Raw genomic sequence first — 26,993 nt, 5'->3', positions numbered from 1 at the left:
GTTCGCCATCACCACCTCCTCAGGCAAGCAATTTCAGATTCTCACTGCCCTAACAGTAAAGAATCCTCTTCTATGTTGGTGGAGAAACCTTCTCTCCTCCAGACGCAAAGAATGCCCCCTTGTGCCCGTCACCTTCCTTGGTATAAACAGATCCTCAGCGAGATATTTGTATTGTCCCCTTATATACTTATACATGGTTATTAGATCGCCCCTCAGTCGTCTTTTTTCTAGACTAAATAATCCTAATTTCGCTAATCTATCTGGGTATTGTAGTTCTCCCATCCCCTTTATTAATTTTGTTGCCCTCCTTTGTACTCTCTCTAGTTCCATTATATCCTTCCTAAGCACTGGTGCCCAAAACTGGACACAGTACTCCATGTGCGGTCTGACTGGGATTTGTACAGAGGCAGTATAATGCTCTCATCATGTGTATCCAGACCTCTTTTAATGCACCCCATGATCCTGTTTGCCTTGGCAGCTGCTGCCTGGCACTGGCTGCTCCAGGTAACTTTATCATTAACTAGGATCCCCAAGTCCTTCTCCCTGTCAGATTTACCCAGTGGTTTCCCATTCAGTGTGTAATGGTGATATTGATTCCTTCTTCCCATGTGTATAACCTTACATTTATCATTGTTAAACCTCATCTGCCACCTTTCAGCCCAAGTTTATAACTTATCCAGATCCATCTGTAGCAGAATACTATCTTCTCTTGTATTAACTGCTTTACATAGTTTTGTATCATCTGCAAATATCGATATTTTACTGTGTTAAGCTTCTACCAGATCATTAATGAATATGTTGAAGAGAACAGGTCCCAATACTGACCCCTGCGGTACCCCACTGGTCACAGCGACCCAGTTAGAGACTATACCATTTATAACCACTTATAACCATTTATAACCATTTATAACCATTTATAAAGTATTAGGCAGACCCCCCATAGGCTGACCCTGTAGTATTAGGCAGACCCCCCAATAGGCAGACCCCCATAGGCAGACCCTGTAGTATTAGGCAGACCCTCCCATAGGCCGACCCTGTAGTATTAGGCAGAGCCCCCCATAGGCAGACCCCCCCCCCATAGGCAGACCCTGTAGTATTAGGCAGAACCTCCCATAGGCCGACCCTGTAGTATTAGGCAGAGCCCCCCATAGGCAGACCCCCCCCCCATAGGCAAAAGACATTTGTCCATCCAGTTCAGCCTATATTCCATCATAATAAATCCCCAGATCTACGTCCTTCTACAGAACCTAATAATTGTATGATACAATATTGTTCTGCTCCAGGAAGACATCCAGGCCTCTCTTGAACCCCTCGACTGAGTTCGCCATCACCACCTCCTCAGGCAAGCAATTTCAGATTCTCACTGCCCTAACAGTAAAGAATCCTCTTCTATGTTGGTGGAGAAACCTTCTCTCCTCCAGACGCAAAGAATGCCCCCTTGTGCCCGTCACCTTCCTTGGTATAAACAGATCCTCAGCGAGATATTTGTATTGTCCCCTTATATACTTATACATGGTTATTAGATCGCCCCTCAGTCGTCTTTTTTCTAGACTAAATAATCCTAATTTCGCTAATCTATCTGGGTATTGTAGTTCTCCCATCCCCTTTATTAATTTTGTTGCCCTCCTTTGTACTCTCTCTAGTTCCATTATATCCTTCCTGAGCACTGGTGCCCAAAACTGGACACAGTACTCCATGTGCGGTCTGACTGGGATTTGTACAGAGGCAGTATAATGCTCTCATCATGTGTATCCAGACCTCTTTTAATGCACCCCATGATCCTGTTTGCCTTGGCAGCTGCTGCCTGGCACTGGCTGCTCCAGGTAAGTTTATCATTAACTAGGATCCCCAAGTCCTTCTCCCTGTCAGATTTACCCAGTGGTTTCCCGTTCAGTGTGTAAAGGTGATATTGATTCCTTCTTCCCATGTGTATAACCTTACATTTATCATTGTTAAACCTCATCTGCCACCTTTCAGCCCAAGTTTCCAACTTATCCAGATCCATCTGTAGCAGAATACTATCTTCTCTTGTATTAACTGCTTTACATAGTTTTGTATCATCTGCAAATATCGATATTTTACTGTGTAAACCTTCTACCAGATCATTAATGAATATGTTGAAGAGAACAGGTCCCAATACTGACCCCTGCGGTACCCCACTGGTCACAGCGACCCAGTTAGAGACTATACCATTTATAACCATTTATAACCATTTATAACCATTTATAACCATTTATAAAGTATTAGGCAGACCCCCCATAGGCTGACCCTGTAGTATTAGGCAGACCCCCCAATAGGCAGACCCCCATAGGCAGACCCTGTAGTATTAGGCAGACCCTCCCATAGGCCGACCCTGTAGTATTAGGCAGAGCCCCCATAGGCAGACCCCCCCATAGGCAGACCCTGTAGTATTAGGCAGACCCTCCCATAGGCCGACCCTGTAGTATTAGGCAGAGCCCCCCATAGGCAGACCCCCCCCCATAGGCAGACCCTGTAGTATTAGGCAGACCCTCCCATAGGCCGACCCTGTAGTATTAGGCAGAGCCCCCCATAGGCAGACCCCCCCATAGGCAGACCCTGTAGTATTAGGCAGACCTTCCCATAGGCCGACCCTGTAGTATTAGGCAGAGCCCCCCATAGGCAGACCCCCCCCATAGGCAGACCCTGTAGTATTAGGCAGACCCTCCCATAGGCCGACCCTGTAGTATTAGGCAGAGCCCCCCATATGCAGACCTCCCCCCATAGGCAGACCCTGTAGTATTAGGCCGACCCCCCTCATAGGCAGATTCTGTACTATAAGGCAGCACCCCTTAAATAAATAAATAAATACTCACCTCTCTTCTTCCTGGTTCCTGCGCTGCTCTGAGCTCCCGCTCGACTCCTGATAGCGGGCAGTGACTCATCGCTCCACAGGGGGATGATGGGAGAAGGAGCGTAACGCTCCTTCCCTCATCATTACGGTCAGCTGTATCGGCTACATGCTGGTACAGCTGACCCTGCGATGACGGCAGGGGGCCCACTGCTGTCACCGGGACCCCCGCCTGTTCAGGAGCCCCATAGTGGAAGAGCAGGGAGATCGATTCTGTACAGCTACAGTAGCGTAGCTCCGGGTGGGCCCCCTCAGAGCATTGGGCTTGGGGCGCCCGCACCCTCTGCCCCCCTGGTAGCTGCGTTACTGTATCGGGGATAACTTCTTAGGCTCCTTTCACACTTCCATCTTTTACAAGACATCCCAATGCGTCGTTCTGTGTAAAAAAACGCATCCTGCAAAGTTGCCCGCAGGATGCGTTTTTTGCACATAGACTTGTATTATATTTGTATGGACACACGCTCCATACGTCATGCACTGGATGCGTCGTATTTGGCGGACTGTCGTAGCGAAAAAACGTTCAGGGGAACGTTTTTTCGTACGTCGGGTCCTGCATTTTAAACTGCGCAGGGGCGGCCAGAATTCCGACCCCTCCTCCCTTGGACTTCACAATGGGCAGCGGACGCGTTGAAACACTGCGTCCGCTGCCCACGTTGTGCTAAAAACTTCAACATCCGTCGGTACGCCGACAGTAAGCGATGGCCGTGTACCGACGGAAGTCTGAAAGAAGCCTTAGCTGGCACAAATCCTTTACTGTACCAGGAAAATCATCCTGTGTTTCTGGCACTGACAACCAGGTAACAGACTCTGGGTGCAAAATGATCTGTTATGCAGGAATAAAACGTGTACAATACCTCATGTGACAGACTATAGCTGTTATAGGAAGCTACATGGAGGGTCTCTGGCTTCTGTACACGGCCCGGAGAAGCTCTCACATGGCGGTTTCCGTAGTGTAGTGGTTATCACGTTCGCCTAACACGCGAAAGGTCCCCGGTTCGAAACCGGGCGGAAACACATTTTCTGCTGCCATGCTATTTTTTATTTAATCACTTAATATTGTTCCTTCCCACTTGTGGTTTCACTTTCAGTCTCCATCTCTGGTGGTTAACCCTTGTATTACCATGTATTGCGCTATGTGTATGTGCCGGGTGCCTCTTGTGCCGGTCACGTGCCCACACGCTCTGTCACCACCACAGATGCCGCTCTCGGCTCCACACTACCCTGCACGGCCAGCATCACTCTGCTCCCGACGATCCAAGAGTTAATGAGCTCAAGTGACGTCATCCCGCTACGCCATTCCGGCTACAACAATGGCTGACTGGTGAGGTGAGCGGCGCGGATGTTTGCGGTTATTCTCGCTGCGGGGGACACAGTGTAAACACAGAGCGCTTCTGCTGTGGCCTGCGCGGTGGTCGCTGGAGCTGCCGTCCTGTGTGGTGGTCCCCAGAACTGCCGTCCTGTCTGTGTGGTGGTCCCCAGAGCTGCCGTCCTGTCTGTTCGGTGGTCCCCAGAACTGCCGTCCTGTCTGTGTGGTGGTCCCCAGAACTGCCGTCCTGTCTGTGCGGTGGTCCCCAGAACTGCCGTCCTGTCTGTGTGGTGGTCCCCAGAACTGCCGTCCTGTCTGTGCGGTGGTCCCCTGAGCTGCCGTCCTGTCTGTGCGGTGGTCCCCAGAACTGCTGTCCTGTCTGTGCGGTGGTCCCCAGAACTGCTGTCCTGTCTGTGCGGTGGTCCCCAGAACTGCTGTCCTGTCTGTGTGGTGGTCCCCAGAACTGCTGTCCTGTCTGTGTGGTGGTCCCCAAGAACTGCTGTCCTGTCTGTGTGGTGGTCCCCAGAACTGCTGTCCTGTCTGTGTGGTGGTCCCCTGAGCTGCTGTCCTGTCTGTGTGGTGGTCCCCTGAGCTGCCGTCCTGTCTGTGTGGTGACCCCCGCAGCTGCCGTCCTGTCTGTGTAATGACCCCCGCAGCTGCCGACCTGTCTGTGTAATGGCCCCCACAGCTGCCGACCTGTCTGTGTAATCGTTCCCGCAGCTGCTGTCCTGTCTGTGTAGTGACTCCCGCAGCTGCCGTCCTGTCTGTGTAATGGCCCCCGCAACTGCCATCCTGTCTGTATAATCGTCCCCTCAGCTGCCGTCCTGTCTGTGTAATGACCCCCGAAGCTGACATCCTGTCTGTGTAATGGCCCCCGCAGCTGCCGTCCTGTCTGTGTAATGGTCCCCGCAGCTGCCGTCCTGTCTGTGTAATGGTCCCCGCGGCTGCCGTCCTGTCCTGTCTGTGTAATGGTCCCCTCAGCTGCCGTCCTGTCTGTGTAATGACCCCCGAAGCTGACGTCCTGTCTGTGTAATGGCCCCCGCAGCTGCCGTCCTGTCCTGTCTGTGTAATGGTCCCCACAGCTGCCGTCCTGTCTGTGTAATGGTCCCCGCGGCTGCCGTCCTGTCCTGTCTGTGTAATGGTCCCCGCAGCTGCCGTCCTGTCCTGTCTGTGTAATGGTCGCAGCAGCTGCCGTCCTGTCCTGTCTGTGTAATGGTCGCAGCAGCTGCCGTCCTGTCTGTGTAATGGCCTCCGCAGCTGCCGTCCTGTCTGTGTAATGGCCCCCGCAGCTGCCGTCCTGTCTGTGTAATGACCCCTGCAGCTGCTGTCCTGTCTGTGTAATGACCCCCGCAGCTGCCGTCCTGTCTGTGTAATGACCCCCGAAGCTGCCGTCATCCTGTCTGTGTAATGGTCCCCGCAGCTGCCGTCCTGTCTGTGTAATGGTCCCCGCAGCTGCCGTCCTGTCTGTGTAATGGTCCCTGCAGCTGCCGTTCTGTCTGTGTAATGGTCCCCGCAGCTGCCGTTCTGTCTGTGTAATGGTCCCCGCAGCTGCCGTCCTGTCTGTGTAATGACCCCTGCAGCTGCCGTCCTGTCTGTGTAATGACCCCTGCAGCTGCCGTCCTGTTTGTGTAATGACCCCTGCAGCTGCCGTCCTGTTTGTGTAATGACCCCTGCAGCTGCCGTCCTGTCTGTGTAATGACCCCCGCAGCTGCCGTCCTGTCTGTGTAATGACCCCCGAAGCTGCCGTCATCCTGTCTGTGTGGTGATCCCTAGAGCTGCCGCCCTGTCTTGTCTGTGTGATGGTGGCCACAGCTGTCGTCCTGTCTATAGTTGGTCCCCAGAGCTACTGTCCTGTCCTATCTGTGTGGGTAGCTGCCCTTCTGTCTGCGCTGCTGTCCTGCCTGTGTGGTGGTCACCGCAGCTGCCGTCCTGTCTGTGTAATGACCCCCGCAGCTGCCGTCCTGTCTGTCTAATGGCCTCCGCAGCTGCCGTCCTGTCTGTGTAATGACCCCCGCAGCTGCCGTCCTGTCTGTCTAATGGCCTCCGCAGCTGCCGTCCTGTCTGTGTAATGACCCCCGCAGCTGCCGTCCTGTCTGTCTAAGGGCCTCCGCAGCTGCCGTCCTATCTGTGTAATGGCACCCACAGCTGCCGTCCTGTCCTGTCTGTGTAATGGCCCCCACAGCTGCCGTCTTGTCTGTGTAATGGTCCCCGCAGCTGCTGTCCTGTCTGTGTAATGGCACCCACAGCTGCCGTCCTGTCTGTGTAATAGCCCCCGTAGCTGCCATCCTGTCTGTGTGAGTGGCCCCTACAGGTCCTGTTCTCTCCTGTCATCACCTCTGAGGTCACATATTATCAGCTGACAATGTTACTGAATGGGCTCTCCTGCTTTGCCATACACCCCCTATACACCAGTGACGGTTGGGAGTCCCAAGTCCCTGTGTATAGAGACCAGTGTCTCATTCACTTCTATGGGACTGTCTGAGATACTGAGCTGCTGGTCCCATAGATGTGGGTGGACTGGTATCACACAGGCGACCATGGCATTTCCGATCCTGTACAATAAAGGGATTTCTAGGATGTTGCGATCCGTAGGCTTCACTGTACAAATAATAAAATAATTTTACGCCACCGCAAGAATGTACGTTTTCCCCCTCTAAAATGAACGGAAAAACATGCAAGTAAAATCGTGCCAATTTTACGCAACGTTTTACCAGCTAACACTCGGGAGTTTGTGTAAGACGTTCCAGCCATAAACACCGGTACAAAGTATGTTTCTCACTGCTACTTTGTGATTTAGGAATGTTTTCAACACAAAGAAAGTACATGATGCAAAAGCTTGAGATCAAAAGCAGTGAGATCAGTCCATTAAGATGAGGGAGTCAGCCTCTATTTAACTCTTGAAAAAGGAAGGTCCCCAAAATGTCACACCAGCTGATGGCGTGTCCCCAATGCAACGTTTCTGCAAAACTTGGCTGAAAACAGGATTTGTTGGACTGATCGCACATCGTGAGACTGATAGAATTTTTGATCTTGTGCTATTTCTGCTTATTGCTGGCACATGTGTGTGCTCATTGTGATCTCCTCTTCCAGGTGAGACATCCCAGGCCTCGCTAACATGGCCCGTGTTGAGCACTGTAAACGGTTGTTAGACAAATTAAAGACCCAGAGAGAGGCCGGCTTCCTGTGTGACTGCACCATTGTGATCGGTGACGTCCAGTACAAAGCTCATAGGAATGTGTTGGCTTCTTTCAGTGACTATTTCAGGGCCCGTTTCAAGGACGCCTTGGACTGTAGCATTCTCCTGGACCAGAAGGAAGTGACAGCAGCTGCTTTCCAGACAATGTTGGACTTTATTTATAGCGGTAACCTACGTGCTGAAAGGTGAGGAGCTTGTCTTTTACCTTACCTATAAAGTTAACATTGAAATGAAAGTGATGGTTAATTTTATTCCTATCAAGAATCTTCCACAAGACTGAGAACTAAAGCAGATCTATCACTAGATGTCACAGTACAAACTTCATACAATACTAAATACATCTTAGACCTGATGAGGCTGGTGTACTTTTTTTTGAAAATCCATATCAGAATGGCTGTGTAGTCCTTTATTAAAGTTTGACCCAATCTCCACCCACTGGGCCTTTTTGACAGCTCCCCAGTGTTCCTAATGCCCCTCTAACTGCTGAGATCTTACTGCTCAGTACAATCTGCAGCTGTCAAGTCAGTCTGGGTGAGCAGAGAATAAGTATGGTACCTTTTGTTTTGTGAGATATTTCAGTCTATAGCTGGGTTCCTAAAATGCTCATCTTCATAACTGGATTGTTTTGCCTTTCTGACATAGATTTTTTTTAACGTGAATACTCCAGCTTCATCTGGTCAGAGTATTATCTTAATACTAGATGGTGTCCCGATTCTAGAATATGTAGGTAGTATATAGCACAGGCTACATACTATATTGCACAGTGACGTAGTATATAACACATCCGACGTAGTATGTAGCAGAGCTACGTAGTATGTAACACAGCGTACGTAGTATATAGCAGAGCTACATAGTATATAGCACAGCCACGTAGTATATTGGTCAGCCACGTAGTATATAGCAGAGCCACGTAGTATATTGTAGAGCCACGTAGTATATTGCACAGGCCCCCGAAGGCCCCTTGAAGTCCTGGCGCCTGTGTGCGGTGCACGCGGCAGCTTCCGGTCCCAGGGTTGGTATGAGCGCAGGACCTGTGATAATGTCACGATCACATGACCATGATGTCATGGCAGGTCCTTCTCGCATAGCATCCTTGGCACCGGAACCTGCCGCTTGCACTGCCGAGGACAGCGCGCGACCTTTTTTTTTTTTTTTTTATTATTATTGTTATTTGTAACATTAGATCTTTTTACTATTGTTGCTGCATACGCAGCATCAATAGTAAAAAGTTGGTCTCACAGGGTTAATAGCTGTGTTAAGGGAGTGCGTTACGCCGCGGCATAACGCGGTCCATTAACGCTGCCATTAACCTTGTGTGAGGCCTGACTGGAGGGGACTATGGAGCGGGCTCTGACTGCGGGGGGAGGGAGCGGCCATTTTTCCGTCGGACTGTGCCCGTCGCTGATTGGTTGTGGCAATGGTCGTGGGCGTTTTGCCACGACCAATCAGCGACTTGGATTTCCATGACAGCCAGAGGCCACTACCAATGAATATCCGCGACAGACGGAAGTGACCCTTAGACAATTATATAGTAGATTGTTTACAGTTTTGTATTGTTAAATCTATTGACTGATTAGCTTTCGATAAAAATGTTAAACACTTAAAAATGTTTTTTTGGCCATGCAGGGGCAGTAATTAAGAAGGTTCTCTCAGGTCCGTTTTATGCTGTATAATAATACACATGCAGTTCTGCACCCATATTACAGCCCGACTGTGGGTCAGAGCAAGGAGAAGTCATCACTGTGCTGTTAGTTTGGTTGATCAGAGATGTACATGTTTGTTTTAAACTGGGAAGTAGTAAATGGCAGTCATTCTAGTGGAAGGGTGGGGAACTTTTTTTTCTCTAGGCACCTTCCACGACGGCATACGGAGGTTGCCTCTTTGCCCTGATGGGGAACAGGAAATAAGGGGAGGTTAAAAGGCCCACTATCCTCCCACTTACCAGTGTCTTGCCTGTTCCCCATGGGATAGAGAGAGGTTCCGTGTGCTGTGGTGGCCGGCAACTACAGTACCTTTTGAGGCTTTGCCTCTCCTAAGCCGGGCAGCATGTGGTCGCGTTCCGCCTCCCCTTCTTGCTGTTCCTATTGTTCCGTTTGTCGGTAACCTCGGGACCTCTTCCTGGCCTTCCCGCACACCCTTGAGGGTAAAGCAGGCCAGTGATCCCGACCGGAGTCCTCCTTGAGATCTCCGGTCTCCTCTCCCTCCTCGCGCTCAGCCGGCATCCCGGAAGTGGTCGCGCGCGTCACTTCCGGGTCATTCTGTTCCATGGAGCGCAACACTTCCGCCGGCGGCGACTTCTGCAGGATGCCGTTCCTCTATGCTCGGACCAGGAGGGGAGGGGAGAACATGATTGTCGCTGGGGGCAGGGGCCCACTATTGAGTATAAAACCTGCCTGAAGACGCCACAGGTAAGACTATCCTTCGGTATGGAAGGCAATACCTGCCCTGCGCCTGCAGAGCCCAGCGCTGCCCCTGCCACACTAAGTGCTGCAGGAAAGGGGTCCTTACATAGACAGCCTAAGGGGTCTCTTTATCTGACTCTACTCTCCCTCTCATTCCAGGGAGACAAGTCTACCCCTAAAACTGCTATAAAGAGAAAGTGTGCCATCTGCAATATTAAATTGCCCTTGTTATGGGACAAAAAACTCTGCCAATCGTACTGATAAAATAGTCCGAGCAGAGCAACACTCCCTATTGGAAGAGATCTGCTCGCTTGTTAAGCAAGAAGTGCAGTCTTCCCTGGCAGCTTTTACCCCTCCCCCTCCACCACCTTCCGAATCAGACCTCTCCTATGCTTCATCCACTGGTAGACAAGAGGAACCCATGTCACCCATAGCCCCTGAAACCAGGAATTATCTTTTTTCCTCGGATTGGATTGATGATCTAGTATCATGAGTACGCACCACTATGGGGTTGGAGGAAGAGTCAGAACCTCAGTCCATACAGGACCAGATGTTTGGCGCGATAACCAAGGGTAAATGTATGGGATTCCCTGTACACTCTAATATACTCGACATGATCTCTCAAGAGTGGGAATCGCTGGAAAAACACCTTAGCATTCCCTCTGCGATGAAACACAGATTTCCCATAGAAGGTGATTCAGTAAAATGGGACATTTCCAAGGTCGACTCACAGGTGGCGAGAGTTGCGAAAAGAACCGCCCTTCCATTTGAAAATTCTTCGCAGTTGAAGGATCCGATGGACAGGAAGATTGAAAGTCTCTTGAAAAAATCCTGGGAGACTTCTACGGTAGCCTTAAAAGCTAATATTGATTCCACCTGTGTAGCTAGAGCCCTCTCCCGCTAGTTAGGGGAGCTAGAGTCCCATATATCTCAGGTTACCTCTAGAGGTGAACTGCTGGACTCTCTGCCTAGCCTTCTTAGGGCTACAGGATTTTTGGCTGATGCCTCCATGGAAACCATCAGAGTTGCTGCTAGGTCTCTTGTACAAACTAATTTGGCTAGGAGAGCTCTCTGGCTCAAGATGTGGTCTGGTGACATCACCTCCAAAGCCAAATTATGTGCTATACCCTTTAAAGGAGACTGTCTTTGGGCCTTCTCTAGACAAAATCTTGGAAAAAGCCACAGACAAGAAAAAAGCTCTTCCAGAACAAAAACCACCTGAGAAAAGGTTTTTTCGTCCCTCACAGCCCCAAGCCTCTCAGAGAGGAAAAGGCAAGACTGGGAGGTGGAGCTATCCAAAAGGTGGAGGAAAGAATATCCTTATCCCTAACAGCAGTTTCAACAGGAGAAGTGGTGACTTTGACCCAGTGGGGGGGAGGCTCTCAAAATTTTTCCTTCAGTGGCAAAATATCACCAGTTGCCACTGGGTCCTCAGTGTCATCAGAGAGGACCTGTTAATAGAGTTTGTTTCCTCCCCTCCACGGGGTCTCAGGGTCACCTCCCTTCCCTCCTTAAGAGACCAAGCAACATTGCTAGTAGGTCTCAGAGACCTGACAAGATCAAATGTAATATCTCAAGTTCCAGTATCAGAAAGAGGTCTAGCACATTACTCTCAACTATTTCTAGTACCCAAGCCTTCGGGCGAGTCTCGTATCATTATAAATTTGAAAGGACTCAATCAGTCCTATATCCGGAACCAAGGCATCTGTATAGTGCCTTACCTGGACGACTTGGCACGTATCAAAGTCTCTCGATATTCTAACATCCCTGGGGTTGGTCCCGAATCTGAAGAAATCCCAGCTACGGCCCTCCAAATCCAGGAAATTCCTGGGAGTTCTCTTGGACTCTGCAAAATAAATGTCTTTTCTTCCAGAGGACCACCGTCTATCCTTAGTAACAAAGGCCAAGACGTTCAGGGACACGAGATCTCCTATGCTCAGGGAGTTCATGTCACTCCTGGGTTCCATGACGGCCTGCATCCAATCAGTACCCTGGGCTCAGGCCCACTCCAGGATACTTCAAGCTCATATTCTAGAACACTGGAACGGCCATCCCAGCTCTTTAAACAAAAGGCTACACACGCCGGGTCAAGTCAGAGCCTCCCTAAAATGGTGGATAAACCTAAGAAATCTTCAAAGGTGTCAGCTGGACTTAAGTCCCGCTGGCTACAATCACAACAGACACCAGCAATAGGGGCTGGGGAGCGATGGTAAACAACATCCCCTTCCAAGGACTTTGGGACCAGATGACGAGCAGGAAGTCGTCCAACTACAGAGAGCTAAAAGCTGTAGAGGAGGCCCTTCCAACAGCAGGCCAACTTATCATGGGACAACATGTTCGAGTATATTCGGACAATATGACTGCAGTTGCTCATATCCGACATCAGGGCAGTTCAAAGTTCAACAATTAAAAAAATGTCTCCACCCGAATAAGCTCCTGGGCAGAGAAATACCTACGGTCTCTGACAGCAGTCCATTTGAAAGGCTCTTCCAACACCCAGGCAGACTATCTGAGTCGCCAGGATATACAGCCAGGAGAATGGAGCCTGAACAGTCGAAGCTTCAAGATGATTGTAAACAGGTGGGGTCTGCCGGAAGTCGACCATTTCGCATCTCGTCAAAACACTCAGGTCGAAGACACCTTCTCCCTAAATCCCAGGGACGGATCCAGGGGAGTAGATACTCTAACCCAGAAGTGGAATTTTCACCTGGCCTATGCGTTTCCACCAGTCCTGATTTTGGCAACAGTTTTACGAAAAATCCGAGAAGAGCAAACTCCGACTATATTAGTAGCCCCGTTGTGGCCAAAAAGGAGTTGGTACAACCTGATCATCGATCTGCAGGTAGACGGCCCGATCCAATTGCCAGTAGAGAACGACCTGCCCTTGCAAGGACCAATTCATCACCTGGATCCCCAGAAATGGAATCTAGCGGCATGGTTACTGAAGCCCAGGTGCTGAGAGCTAAAGGGCTATCGGATCCAGTAGTTACTACACTTCAGATATCAAGAAAACCAGTAACCAACGCTATATACAATATGGTCTGGAAGAAATTTATATCTTTCTGCCTCCCTAATCTATTAGATCCCCTCTATCCAAATTTGTAGCAAATTCTAGATTTTCTACAGAAAGGCTTAGAGTTAGGCCTCAAGCCTACTACATTAAAGGTCCAGGTCTCCGCCCTCAGTTCTATTTTCGAGCAGGATCTGGCAGGTCATCACTAGATTAAAGGTTCATGATGTCAGCCTGCAGAATGAACCCTAAAACACAATTATGGGACCTTGACTTAGTACTACAGGGAATTACAGGTCTACCATTTGAGCCCTTATCCTCTTGTTCTCCGCAAAATCTTGTTTACAAAACAATTTTTCCGGTGGCTATAACCACGGCAAAAAGAATAGGAGAACTTCAAGCCCTATCAATAAGAGAACCCTACTTGTCTATTAGGGAAGACTACATAGTACTTCGTCTCGACCCTTCTTTTCTTCCAAAGGTAGTCTCCGAATTCCACCGCTCTCAGGAAATTGTCCTACCTTCCTTCTGCCAAAATCCAGCAAATACAAAAGAAGAAAAATTCCATACTCTTGATGTCAGACGTATTGTACTACATTATTTAGAGCAAACCAGCTCTTGCAGAATCGACCAAAATCTATTTGTTCATCTCTTTAGACAGAATAAAGGGAAAAAAGTAGCGAAAAGCAATATTTCTAACTGGATTAAGAGATCTATAGCAGAAGCATATCTTGCTCAAGACAAAGTCCCAGTAGGAATCAAGGCCCACTCGACTAGATCCATTTCCGTCTCCTGGGCAGAAAGAGCAGGTGCATCCTCAGAACAGATCTGCAGGGCAGCTACATGGTCTTCGTTACATACTGTACTTTCTCCAAGCATTATAGATTGGACATATTGCCCAAAAAAGATTGTTGTCCCTCCCTAGCGCCAAATTCGTTGGTATTCCTCCGTATGCCGTTGTGGAAGGTGACTAGAGAAAATAGAATTAGACTTACCGGTAATTCGGTTTCTAGGAACCTTCCACGACGGCACTAGTTCCCTCCCTATATTCCTGGATATAAAATCTGGGATTCAAAGGTAAACCGGTGCTATGGTTTTCAGTTATAAGTCACTGGTAAGTTGGAGGAGGGAGGGCCTTTTAACCTCTCCTTATTTCCTGTTCCCCATCAGGGCAAAGAGGCAACCTCCGTATGCCGTCGTGGAAGGTTCCCACAAACCGATTTACCGGTAAGTCTAATTCTATTTTTGCCAGGGGCCATTTGGTCACTTATAATATCCGTCAGGGGCTAAACAAAATTATTAGCGTAAAATTTATCCTGCTATATTTGGTGAAACATTTAATTACCATATATACTCGAGTATAAGCTGAGAATTTCAGCCCATTTTTTTAGGCTGAAATTGCCCCTCTCTGCTTATACTCGAGTCATACCCAGGGGTCGGCAGGCGAGGGGAAGCAGCAGCTGTGTAATAATATTCACCAGCTCCTGACGCGGTCCCTGCAGGTCCCTGGTTCCCCCGCTGCCGCAGCTTCTTCCTGTAGTGAGCGGTCACATGATACCGCTCATTACAGTAATGAATATGGACCCGACTCCCATAGGGGTGGAGCCGCATATTCATTACAGTAATGAGTGGTACCATATGACCGCTCACTACAGAAAGAAGCTGCCGCGCCAGGGGAACCAGGGACCGCACCAGGAGCAGGTGAGTATAATGCAGTGCGCGATATTCACCTGCTCCTCGTTCCACCGCCGCGTCTTCCCCGTCCTCTGTACTGACGCTCAGGTCAGAGGGCGCGGTGACACGATTAGTGTGTGCCTTCTGCCTGATCGTCAGTGCAGAGGATGGAAGACACAGCGGCGCCTGGCGGCGGTGGAACGAGGAGCAGGTGAATATAGCAAGTGTTGGGACCTGAGAGGTGAGTATGTGATTTTTTTTTTTTTTTTTTATTAATCGCAGCAACAGCATATGGGGAAAATGACTGTATGGAGCATCTTATGGGGCCATAATCAGCATTTGTGCAGCATTATATGGGGCAAATATCTTTATGGAACATCTTATGGGGCCATAATCCGCATTTGTGCAGCATTATATGGGACATATTTTAATATGGAGCATTATTATTATTTGTATTTTTGACATTTACCGGTAGCTGCTGCATTTTCCACCCTAGGCTTATACTCGAGTCATTAAGTTTTCGCAGTTTTTTTGTGGCAAAATCAGGGGTCTCAGCTTATACTCGGGTCAGCTTAAACTCGAGTATATACGGTAACTTCCCCCTAATATGAGACGCTGAGTGTCATGATCCCAATGGCAGGGGATCACAAAAGGACAAGCACAAAAAACAAAACAAGCTCTAGGGTGATGGAAACTGAGCTGACCGCGATCCTGAACCTCAACACACAACTAGCTGTAGCCGGGGAACGTGCCTACGATGATTCTAGACGTCTCGCGCCAGCCGAAGAACTAACTTTCCCTATTAGAAGAAACACAGACCTCTCTTGCCTCCAGAGAAACACCCCACAGAAATAGCAGCCCCCCACATGTAATGACGGTGAAATGAGAGGAAAGCACATACGTAGTTATGAAAACAGATTCAGCAAAATGAGGCCCGCTAAAGCTAGATAGCAGAGGATACAAAAGTGAACTGCGCGGTCAGCGAAAACCCTACAAAAAACCATCCTGAAATTACTTGAACTCATGTTCCAACTCATGGAACATGAGGAGTAATATCAGCCCACTAGAGCAACCAGCAAAAAAGAATCACATATCTGCAAGCTGGACTAAGACAAAAATTAAGCAAAACGTGGAACAGGAAAATCAAAAACTTAGCTTGTCCTGAAGAATACAGAAGCGGGAAGCAGAGGTAACAAGACACACTGATTACATTGATAGCCGGCGAGGAAATGACAAGAAAGCCAGGTTAAATAGGAAACTCCCATATCCTGATAGAACAGGTGGACACCAGAGACCGCAGAGAACACAAGTCACCCAGTACCATCTGTAACCACCAGAGGGAGCCCAAAAACAGAATCCACAACAGTACCCCCCCCTTGAGGAGGGGTCACCGAACCCTCACGAGAACCACCAGGGCGACCAGGATGAGCCCTATGAAATGCACGGACCAAATCAGCAGCATGAACATCAGAGGCAACCACCCAAGAATTATCCTCCTGACCATAACCCTTCCACTTGACCAAATATTGGAGTTTCCGTCTGGAAACACGAGAATCCAAGATCTTCTCCACAACATACTCCAATTCTCCCTCCACCAGCACCGGAGCAGGAGGCTCAAGCGAAGGAACAACAGGTACCTCATACTTCCGCAACAACGACCGATGGAACACATTATGAATAGCAAACGATGCCGGGAGATCCAAACGAAACGACACAGGGTTAAGAATTTCCAAGATCCTATAGGGACCGATGAACCGAGGCTTGAACTTAGGAGAAGAGACCTTCATAGGAACAAAACGAGAAGACAACCACACCAAGTCCCCAACACGAAGTCGAGGACCCACGCGGCGACGGCGATTAGCAAACTGCTGAGCCCTCTCCTGGGACAACTTCAAATTGTCCACCACATGACTCCAAATCTGATGCAACCTATCCACCACCATGTCCACTCCAGGACAATCAGAAGGCTCCACCTGACCAGAGGAAAAACGAGGATGAAACCCCGAATTACAAAAGAAAGGAGAAACCAAGGTAGCAGAACTAGCCCGATTATTAAGGGCAAATTCGGCAAGCGGCAAAAAGGTAACCCAGTCATCTTGATCAGCAGAAACAAAACACCTTAAATAAGTTTCCAAGGTCTGATTAGTTCGTTCCGTCTGGCCATTCGTCTGAGGATGGAATGCAGACGAAAAGGACAAATCAATGCCCATCTTAGCACAGAACGTCCGCCAAAATCTAGACACAAACTGGGATCCCCTGTCAGAAACGATGTTCTCCGGAATCCCATGCAAACGAACCACGTTCTGAAAAAACAGAGGGACCAACTCAGAGGAGGAAGGCAACTTAGGCAAGGGTACCAGATGAACCATCTTAGAAAAGCGGTCACACACAACCCAGATGACGGACATTTTTTGAGAGACAGGGAGATCCGAAATAAAGTCCATGGAAATGTGCGTCCAAGGCCTCTTCGGAATAGGCAAAGGTGACAACAATCCACTGGCCCGAGAACAGCAAGGCTTAGCCCGAGCGCAAACTTCACAAGACTGCACAAAAGAACGCACATCCCTCGACAAGGAAGGCCACCAAAAAGACCTGGCCACCAAGTCTCTAGTACCAAATATTCCAGGATGACCTGCCAACGCAGAAGAATGGACCTCGGAGATGACTCTACTGGTCCAATTATCCGGAACAAACAGTCTTTCAGGCGGACAACGATCAGGTTTATCCGCCTGAAACTCCTGCAAAGCACGTCACAAATCTGGGGAGACAGCCGACAAAATCACCCCATCCCTAAGGATACCAGTGGGCTCAGAATTTCCAGGGGAGTCAGGCACAAAACTCCTAGAAAGAGCATCTGCCTTCACATTCTTTGAACCTGGCAGGTATGAAACCACAAAATCGAAACGGGAGAAAAACAGTGACCAACGAGCCTGTCTAGGATTCAGACGCTTGGCAGACTCAAGGTAAATCAGATTTTTGTGATCAGTCAAGACCACCACACGATGTCTAGCACCCTCAAGCCAATGACGCCACTCCTCAAATGCCCACTTCATGGCCAAAAGCTCCCGATTACCAACATCATAATTCCGCTCAGTGGGCGAAAACTTTCTAGAAAAGAACGCACATGGCTTCATCACTGAGCAATCGGAGCTTCTCTGTGACAAAACCGCCCCCGCTCCAATCTCGGAAGCATCAACCTCAGCCTGAAAAGGAAGCGAAACATCTGGCTGACGCAACACAAGAGCAGAAGAAAACCTGCGCTTAAGTTCCTGAAAGGCCTCCACAGCCGCAGGAGACCAATCAGCAACATCAGCACCCTTCTTAGTCAAATCCGTCAAAGGCTTAACACTAGAAAAATTAGTTATGAAACGACGATAAAAATTAGCAAAGCCCAAGAACTTCTGTAGACTCTTAAGAGATGTAGGCTGCGTCCAGTCACAAATAGCCTGAACCTTGACGGGATCCATCTCAATAGTAGAAGGGGAAAAAATATACCCCAAAAAAGAAATCTTCTGGACTCCAAAGAGACACTTTGAACCTTTTACAAACAAAGAATTGGCCCGCAGGACCTGAAACACCTTCCTGACCTGCTGAACATGGGACTCCCAGTCATCCGAAAAAACCAAAACATCATCCAAATACACAATCATAAATTTATCCAGATATTCACGGAAAATATCGTGCATAAAGGACTGGAAGACAGAAGGAGCATTAGAAAGTCCAAAAGGCATCACCAAATACTCAAAATGGCCCTCAGGCGTATTAAATGCGGTTTTCCACTCATCACCCTGCTTTATCCGCACAAGATTATACGCACCCCGAAGATCAATCTTAGTGAACCATTTAGCCCCCAATGCGAGCGAACAAATCAGTCAACAATGGCAAAGGATACTGATATTTAACTGTAATCTTATTCAAAAGACGGTAATCTATACAAGGCCTCAAGGAACCATCTTTTTTGGCCACAAAAAAAAACCTGCTCCCAAAGGGGACGAAGATGGACGGATATGTCCCTTTTCCAAGGACTCCTTAACATAATCCCGCATAGCAGTATGCTCTGGCACTGACAGATTGAACAAACGACCTTTAGGAAATTTACTGCCAGGAATCAAATCTATAGCACAATCGCAATCCCTGTGAGGAGGAAGCGAATTGAGCTTAGGCTCCTCAAAAACATCCCGATAATCAGACAAAAATACCGGAACCTCAGAAGGAGTAGATGAAGCGATAGAAATCGGAGGTGCATCATCATGAACCCCCTGACATCCCCAGCTTAACACAGACATCGTTTTCCAGTCCAAGACTGGGTTATGAGTTTGTAACCATGGCAGACCAAACACTAAGACATCATGTAAATTATACAGTACCAGGAAGCGAATCACCTCCTGATGAACGGGAGTCATACGCATGGTCACTTGTATCCAGTACTGAGGTTTATTCATAGCCAAAGGTGTAGAGTCAATTCCCTTCAAAGGAATAGGAACTTCCAGAGGTTCCAGACTAAACCCACAGCGATTGGCAAATGACCAATCCATAAGACTCAGGGCAGCGCCTGAATCCACATAGGCATCGACGGAAATGGATGATAATGAACAAATCAGAGTCACAGACAGAATGAACTTAGACTGTAAAGTACTAATGGCAACAGACTTATCAACCTTTTTTGTGCGTTTAGAGCATGCTGATATAACATGAGCTGAATCACCACAATAAAAACACAACCCATTTTTCCGCCTATAGTTTTGCCGTTCACTTCTGGACTGAATTCTATCACATTGCATTGTCTCAGGTGCCTGTTCAGAAGACACCGCCAAATGGTGCACAGGTTTGCGCTCCCGTAAACGCCGATCAATCTGAATAGCCATAGTCATAGACTCATTCAGACCTGTAGGCGCAGGGAACCCCACCATGACATCTTTAACCCCTTAGCGACCGCCGATACGCCTTTTAACGGCGGCCGCTAAGGGTACTTAAACCACAGCGCCGTTAATTAACGGCGCTGTGGAAAAAGTGTATAGCGCCCCCCACAGGCCGATTTTCTCCGGGGTCTCGGCTGCCGAGGGTAGCCGAGACCCCAGAGAACATGATTCGGGGGGTTTTTAACCCTCCCCGCATTTGCGATCGCCGGTAATTAACCGTTTACCGGCGATCGCAAAAAAAAAAAAAAAAAAAGCGATCTCTTTTTAATTTCTCTGTCCTCCGATGTGATCGCACATCGGAGGACAGAGAAAAGGGGTCCCAGGTGGCCCCCCAATACTCACCTAGCTCCCCCGATGCTCCTCGTGTCTCCCGGTGGGCGCCGCCATCTTCAAAATGGCGGGCGCATGCGTAGTGCGCCCGCCGGCCGGCACCGGGAGAATCTTTGGGGTCTCGGCTGCCTGGGGTAGCCGAGACCCCAAAGAGCATGATCGGGGGTCGGTTTTAGCGACCCCTGTTTTGCGATCGCCGGTAATTAACTGTTTACCGGCGACCGCAAAAAAAAAAAAGTAAAGTGTAATTCTCTGTCCTCTGATGTGATCGCACATCAGAGGACAGAGAAATAGGGGGATTCGGGGACCCTAGCATACTCACCTAGGTCCCTGGATCCTCTTGCTGCTCCTCCTGGCCGCCGGCAGAAGAACATGGCGGACGCATGCCCAGTGCGCCCGCCATCTGTCTCCATCTGCCGGCCGGCAGGAGAACAGCGGTTAGGGCTAAAATTAGGGTTAGGGTTAGGGGTAGGGTAGGGTTAGGGGTAGGGTTAGGGGTAGGGTTAGGGCTAGGGTTAGGTTAGGGGTAGGGTTACGGCTAGGGTTAGGTTAGGGGTAGGGTTAGGTTAGGGTTAGGGGTAGGGTTACGGCTAGGGTTAGGTTAGGGGTAGGGTTAGGTTAGGGGTAGGGTTAGGTTAGGGGTAGGGCTAGGGTTAGGGGTAGGGCTAGGGCTAGGGTTGGGGCTAAATTTAGGGTTAGGGTTGGGGCTAAATTTAGGGTTAGGGTTGGGGCTAAATTTAGGGTTAGGCTTTTTTCACACTTACGTCGGTACGGGGCCGTCGCAATGCGTCGGCCCGACATACCGACGCACGTTGTGAAAATTGTGCACAACGTGGGCAGCAGCTGTAGTTTTTCAACGCATCCGCTGCCCAATCTATGTCCTGGGGAGGAGGGGGCGGAGTTACGGCCACGCATGCGCGGTCAGAAATGGCGGATGCGACGTACAAAAAAACGTTTCATTGAATGTTTTTTTGTGCCGACGCTCCGCCAAAACACAACTGATCCAGTGCACGACGGACGCGACGTGTGGCCATCCGTCACGATCCGTCGGCAATACTATGGGCAAAAAACGCATCTTGCGGGCACATTTGCAGGATCCGTTTCTTGTCCAAAACGACGGATTGCGACGGAATGCCAAACAACGCAAGTGTGAAAGTAGCCTTAGGGCTAGGGTTAGGGTTTGGGCTAAAGTTAGGGCTAGGGTTGGGGCTAAAGTTAGGGTTAGAGCTGGGATTAGGTTTAGGGTTTGGATTAGAGTTGGTATTAGGGTTAGGGTTGGCATTAGGGTTACGCTTGGGATTAGGGTTAGGTTTGGGATTAGGGTTAAGGTTAGGGTTGTGATTAGGGGTGTATTGGGATTAGGGTTAGGTTTGAGGTTAGGGTTGAGATTAGGATTAGGGGTGTGTTGGATTTAGGGTTTTGATTAGGGTTATGGTTAGGGTTGACATTAGGGTTGTTTTGGGGTAAGGGTTGTGATTATGGTTAGGGTTAGTGATTAGGATTATGGATCAGGTTGGGATTAGGGTTAGGGGTTGGAGCTAGAATTGGGGGGTTTCCACTGTTTAGGTACATCAGGGGGTCTCCAAACACGACAGCCAATTTTGCGCTCAAAAAGTCAAATGGTGCTCCCTCCCTTCTGAGCTCTGCCGTGCGCCCAAACAGTGGGTTACCCCCACATATGGGGCATCAGCGTACTCGGGATAAATTGGACAACAACTTCTGGGGTCCAATTTCTCTTGTTACCCTTGTGAAAATAAAAACTTGGGGGCTACAAAATCTTTTTTGTGAAAAAAAAAATATTTTTTATTTTCACGACTCTGCATTCTAAACTTCTGTGAAGCACTTGGGCATTCAAAGTTCTCACCACACATCTAGATAAGTTCCTTGGGGGGTCTAGTTTCCAAAATGGGGTCACTTGTGGGGGGTTACTACAGTTTAGGTATATCAGGGGCTCTGCAATCGCAACATAATGCCCACAGACCATTCTATCAAAGTCTGCATTCCAAAAAGGCGCTCCTTCCCTTCCGAGCTCTGCCGTGCGCCCAAACAGTGGTTTACCCCCACATATGGCACATCAGCGTACTCGGGATAAATTGGACAACAACTATTGCAGTCCAATTTCTCCTGTTACCCTTGTGAAAATAAAAACTTGGGGGCTACAAAATCTTTTTTGTGAAAAAAAAAATATTTTTTATTTTCACGACTCTGCATTCTAAACTTCTGTGAAGCACTTGGGCATTCAAAGTTCTCACCACACATCTAGATAAGTTCCTTGGGGGGTCTAGTTTCCAAAATGGGGTCACTTGTGGAGGGTTTCTACTGTTTAGGCACATCAGGGGCTCTGCAAATGCAACATAATACCCGCAGACCATTCTATCAAAGTCTGCATTCCAAAACGGCGCTCCTTCCTTCCGAGCTCTGCCGTGCGCCCAAACAGTGGTTTACCCCCACATATGGGGTACCAGCATACTCAAGACAAATTGGACAACAACTTTTGGGTTCCAATTTCTCTTGTTACCCTTGTAAAAATAAAAACTTGGGGGCTACAATATCTTTTTTGTGGAAAAAAAAAATATTTTTTATTTTCACGGCTCTGCATTATAAACTTCTGTGAAGCACTTGGGCATTCAAGGTTCTCACCACACATCTAGATAAGTTCCATGGGGGGTCTAGTTTCCAAAATGGGGTCACTTGTGGGGGATTTCTACTGTTTAGGCACATCAGGGGCTCTCCAAACGCGACATGGTGTCCGATCTCAATTCCAGCCAATTCTACATTGAAAAAGTAAAACGGCACTCCTTCTCTTCCAAGCTCTGCGGTGCGCCCTAACAGTGGTTTACCCCCACATATTGGGTATCAGCGTACTCAGGAGAAATTGCACAACAACTTTTGTGGTCTAATTTCTCCTGTTACCCTTGTGAAAATAAAAATTTGTGGGCAAAAAGATCATTTTTGTAGAAAAAATGCGATTTTTTTTTTTTTTTTTTTTTTCACGGCTCTACGTTATAAACTTCTGTGAAGCACATGGGGGTTCAAAGTGCTCGCCACACATCTAGATAAGTTCCTTAAGGGGTCTAGTTTCCAAAATGGTGTCACTTGTGGGGGGTTTCCACTGTTTAGGCACATCAGGGGCTCTCCAAACGCGACATGGCGTCCAATCTCAATTCCAGCCAATTCTACATTGAAAAAGTAAAACGGCGCTCCTTCACTTCCAAGCTCTGCGGTGCGCCCAAACAGTGGTTTACCCTCACATATGGGGTATCGACGTATTCAGGAGAAATCGCACAACAACTTTTGTGGTCTAATTTCTCCTGTTACCCTTGTGAAAATAAGAATTTGTGGGCAAAAAGATCATTTTTGTGTAAACAAAAGCGATTTTTTTATTTTCACGGCTCTACGTTATAAACTTCTGTGAAGCACTTGGGGGTTCAAAGTGCTCACCACACATCTAGATAAGTTCCTTAAGGGGTCTAGTTTCCAAAATGGTGTCACTTGTGGGGGGTTTCCACTGTTTAGGCACATCAGGGGCTCTCCAAACGCGACATGGCATCCAATCTCAATTCCAGCCAATTCAACATTGAAAAAGTAAAACGGCGCTCCTTCACTTCTAAGTTCTGCGGTGCGCCCAAAAAGTGGTTTACCCCCACATATGGGGTATTGGCGTATTCAGGAGAAATTGCATAACAAAATTTATGGTTACATTTCTGTTTTTACACTTGTGAAAATAAAAAAAATGCTTCTGAATTAAGATGTTTGCAAAAAAAAGTTAAATGTTCATTTTTTCCTTCCACATTGTTTCAGTTCCTGTGAAGCACGTAAAGGGTTAATAAACTTCTTGAATGTGGTTTTGAGAACCTTGAGGGGTGTAGTTTTTAGAATGGTGTCACACTTCATTATTTTCTATCATATAGACCCCTCAAAATGACTTCAAATGTGATGTGGTCCCTAATAAAAAATGGTGTTGTAAAAATGAGAAATTGCTGGTCAACTTTTAACCCTTATAACTCCCTAACAAAAAAAAATTTTGTTTCCAAAATTGTGCTGATGTAAAGTAGACGTGGGAAATGTTATTTATTAACTATTTTTCGTGACATATCTCTCTGATTTAAGGGCATAAAAATACAAAGTTTGAAAATTGCAAAATTTTAAAAATTTTCGCCATATTTCCGTTTTTTTCATAAATAATCGCAAGTAATATCGAAGAAATGTTACCACTAACATGAAGTACAATATGTCACGAAAAAACAATCTCAGAATCAGCGGGATCCGTTGAAGCGTTCCAGAGTTATAACCTCATAAAGTGACAGTGGTCAGAATTGCAAAAATTGGCTCGGTCATTAAGTACCAAATTGGCTCTGTCACTAAGGGGTTAATGGCCTCAGAAAGGCCATCTCTGAATCTTGCAGCCAGGGCGCACTCATTCCACTGAGTAAGCACCGACCATTTCCGAAATTTCTGACAATATATTTCTGCTTCATCTTGCCCCTGAGAGAGAGCCAATAAAGCTTTTTCAGCCTGAATCTCTAGGTTAGGTTCCTCATAGAGCAAACCCAATGCCAGAAAAAAACGCATCCACATTGAGCAACGCAGGATCCCCTGGTGCCAATGCAAATGCCCAATTCTGAGGGTCACCCCGCAGGAAAGATATAACAATCTTGACTTGCTGAGCAGGGTCTCCAGAAGAGCGAGATTTCAAAGAAAGAAACAACTTGCAATTGTTCCTAAAATTCAGAAAACTAGATCGATCTCCAGAAAAAAACTCTGGGATAGGAATTCTAGGTTCAGACATAGGAGCATGTACAACAAAATCTTGTATATTTTGAACCTTAGCAGCAAGATTATTCAGGCTGGAAGCCAAACTCTGGACGTCCATGATAAACAGCTGAGGTCAGAGCCATTCAAGGATTAAGAGGAGGTAAGACGCAGCCAGGCTGCAATTAAGGCTATGCAGCAAACTCTGAGGGGAAAAAAAAAAAAAAAACTTCCTCAGACTACTTTTCCTCCTACTTCAGCCAATACGATTACCACTTTTTGGCCGGCTATACTGTCATGATCCCAATGGCAGGGGATCACAAAAGGACAAGCACAAAAAACAAAACAAGCTCTAGGGTGATGGAAACTGAGCTGACCGCAATCCTGAACCTCAACACACAACTAGCTGTAGCCGGGGAACGTGCCTACGATGATTCTAGACGTCTCGCGCCAGCCGAAGAACTAACTTTCCCTATTAGAAGAAACACAGACCTCTCTTGCCTCCAGAGAAACACCCCACAGAAATAGCAGCCCCCCACATGTAATGACGGTGAAATGAGAGGAAAGCACATACGTAGTTATGAAAACAGATTCAGCAAAATGAGGCCCGCTAAAGCTAGATAGCAGAGGATACAAAAGTGAACTGCGCGGTCAGCGAAAAACCCTACAAAAAACCATCCTGAAATTACTTGAACTCATGTTCCAACTCATGGAACATGAGGAGTAATATCAGCCCACTAGAGCAACCAGCAAAAAAGAATCACATATCTGCAAGCTGGACTAAGACAAAAATTAAGCAAAACGTGGAACAGGAAAATCAAAAACTTAGCTTGTCCTGAAGAATACAGAAGCGGGAAGCAGAGGTAACAAGACACACTGATTACATTGATAGCCGGCGAGGAAATGACAAGAAAGCCAGGTTAAATAGGAAACTCCCATATCCTGATAGAACAGGTGGACACCAGAGACCGCAGAGAACACAAGTCACCCAGTACCATCTGTAACCACCAGAGGGAGCCCAAAAACAGAATCCACAACAGCTGAGGCTGCTGCATACTCTGCATAGGAGACTCCCAGGCTGCTGCATACTTTGCATAGGAGTCGCCGAGGCTGCTGCATACTTTGCATAGGAGACTCCCAGGCTGCTGCATACTTTGCATAGGAAACGCTGAGGCTGCTGCATACTTTGCATAGGAGACGCTGAGGCTGCTGCATACTTTGCATAGGAGACTCCCAGGCTGCTGCATACTTTGCATAGGAGACGCTGAGGCTGCTGCATACTTTGCATAGGAGACGCTGAGGCTGCTGCATACTTTGCATAGGAAACGCTGAGGCTGCTGCATACTTTGCATAGGAGACTCCCAGGCTGCTGCATACTTTGCATAGGAGACGCCGAGGCTGCTGCATACTTTGCATAGGTGACGCCGAGGCTGCTGCATACTTTGCATAGGAGACTCCCAGGCTGCTCCATACTTTGCATAGGAGATGCCGAGGCTGCTGCATACTTTGCATAGGAGACGCTGAGGCTGCTGCATACTTTGCATAGGAGACGCCGAGGCTGCTGCATACTTTGCATAGGAGACACCGAGGCTGCTGCATACTTTGCATAGGAGACACCGAGGCTGCTGCATACTTTGCATAGGAGACACCCAGGCTGCTGCATACTTTGCATAGGAGACGCCGAGGCTGCTGCATACTTTGCATAGGAGACACCGAGACTGCTGCATACTTTGCATAGGAGACACCGAGACTGCTGCATACTTTGCATAGGAGACGCCGAGGCTGCTGCATACTTTGCATAGGAGACGCCGAGGCTGCTGCATACTTTGCATAGGAGACACCTAGGCTGCTGCATACTTTGCATAGGAGACACCTAGGCTGCTGCATACTTTGCATAGGAGACACCTAGGCTGCTGCATACTTTGCATAGGAGACACCGAGGCTGCTGCATACTTTGCATAGGAGACGCCGAGGCTGCTGCATACTTTGCATAGGAGACGCCGAGGCTGCTGCATACTTTGCATAGGAGACACCGAGGCTGCTGCATATTTTGCATAGGAGACGCCGAGGCTGCTGCATACTTTGCATAGGAGACACCGAGGCTGCTGCATATTTTGCATAGGAAACGCCGAGGCTGCTGCATACTTTGCATAGGAGACACCTAGGCTGCTGCATACTTTGCATAGGAGACACCTAGGCTGCTGCATACTTTGCATAGGAGACACCGAGGCTGCTGCATACTTTGCATAGGAGACGCCGAGGCTGCTGCATACTTTGCATAGGAGACTCCCAGGCTGCTGCATACTTTGCATAGGAGACTCCCAGGCTGCTGTACTAGAAAGCTAACTTTTCTGATGATTGTCTAGGTAAAATCCTGTGGGTTGTTATTACTCACTGTATACTGCAGTTTCTTTAGGGTCACGTTCATATCACTCACCTAATAATGGATGATGGTACAAATTTATTATCGAGTAAAGGGAATCTGTTTTTTGCTGCCCAATCTGAGAACAGTATGATGTAGGAGCAGAGAACCTG

The 26,993-nt window shown here is 48.0% G+C and overlaps 1 protein-coding gene and 1 non-coding gene across 3 annotated transcripts in view; both read left to right on the top strand.

Annotated features, from left to right (window-relative positions):
* The first annotated feature begins 3,810 nt into the window (after positions 1-3,810).
* On the top strand, positions 3,811-3,883 carry TRNAV-AAC (transfer RNA valine (anticodon AAC)). Its single transcript has one exon. It is a non-coding gene; the product is annotated as a tRNA-Val (tRNA).
* A 194-nt stretch (positions 3,884-4,077) lies between these two features.
* Positions 4,078-26,993, top strand: part of MYNN (myoneurin) — a 40,067-nt gene continuing 17,151 nt past the window's right edge. The window contains exons 1-2 of one of the 2 annotated variants that reach the window (XM_069727359.1): positions 4,078-4,195; positions 7,428-7,556. In XM_069727359.1, the coding sequence (XP_069583460.1) occupies positions 7,516-7,556 (41 nt within the window). In that variant the 5' untranslated portion in view covers positions 4,078-4,195; positions 7,428-7,515. Of the gene's footprint in view, positions 4,196-7,265; positions 7,557-26,993 lie in introns of both variants that reach the window. The other variant, XM_069727358.1, reaches the window with a different exon arrangement.

This window comes from Ranitomeya imitator, chromosome 5 (assembly GCF_032444005.1).
Source record: "Ranitomeya imitator isolate aRanImi1 chromosome 5, aRanImi1.pri, whole genome shotgun sequence".
NCBI classification, from domain to species: domain Eukaryota; kingdom Metazoa; phylum Chordata; class Amphibia; order Anura; family Dendrobatidae; genus Ranitomeya; species Ranitomeya imitator.
This window is presented reverse-complemented; position numbering and strand designations above follow the sequence as displayed.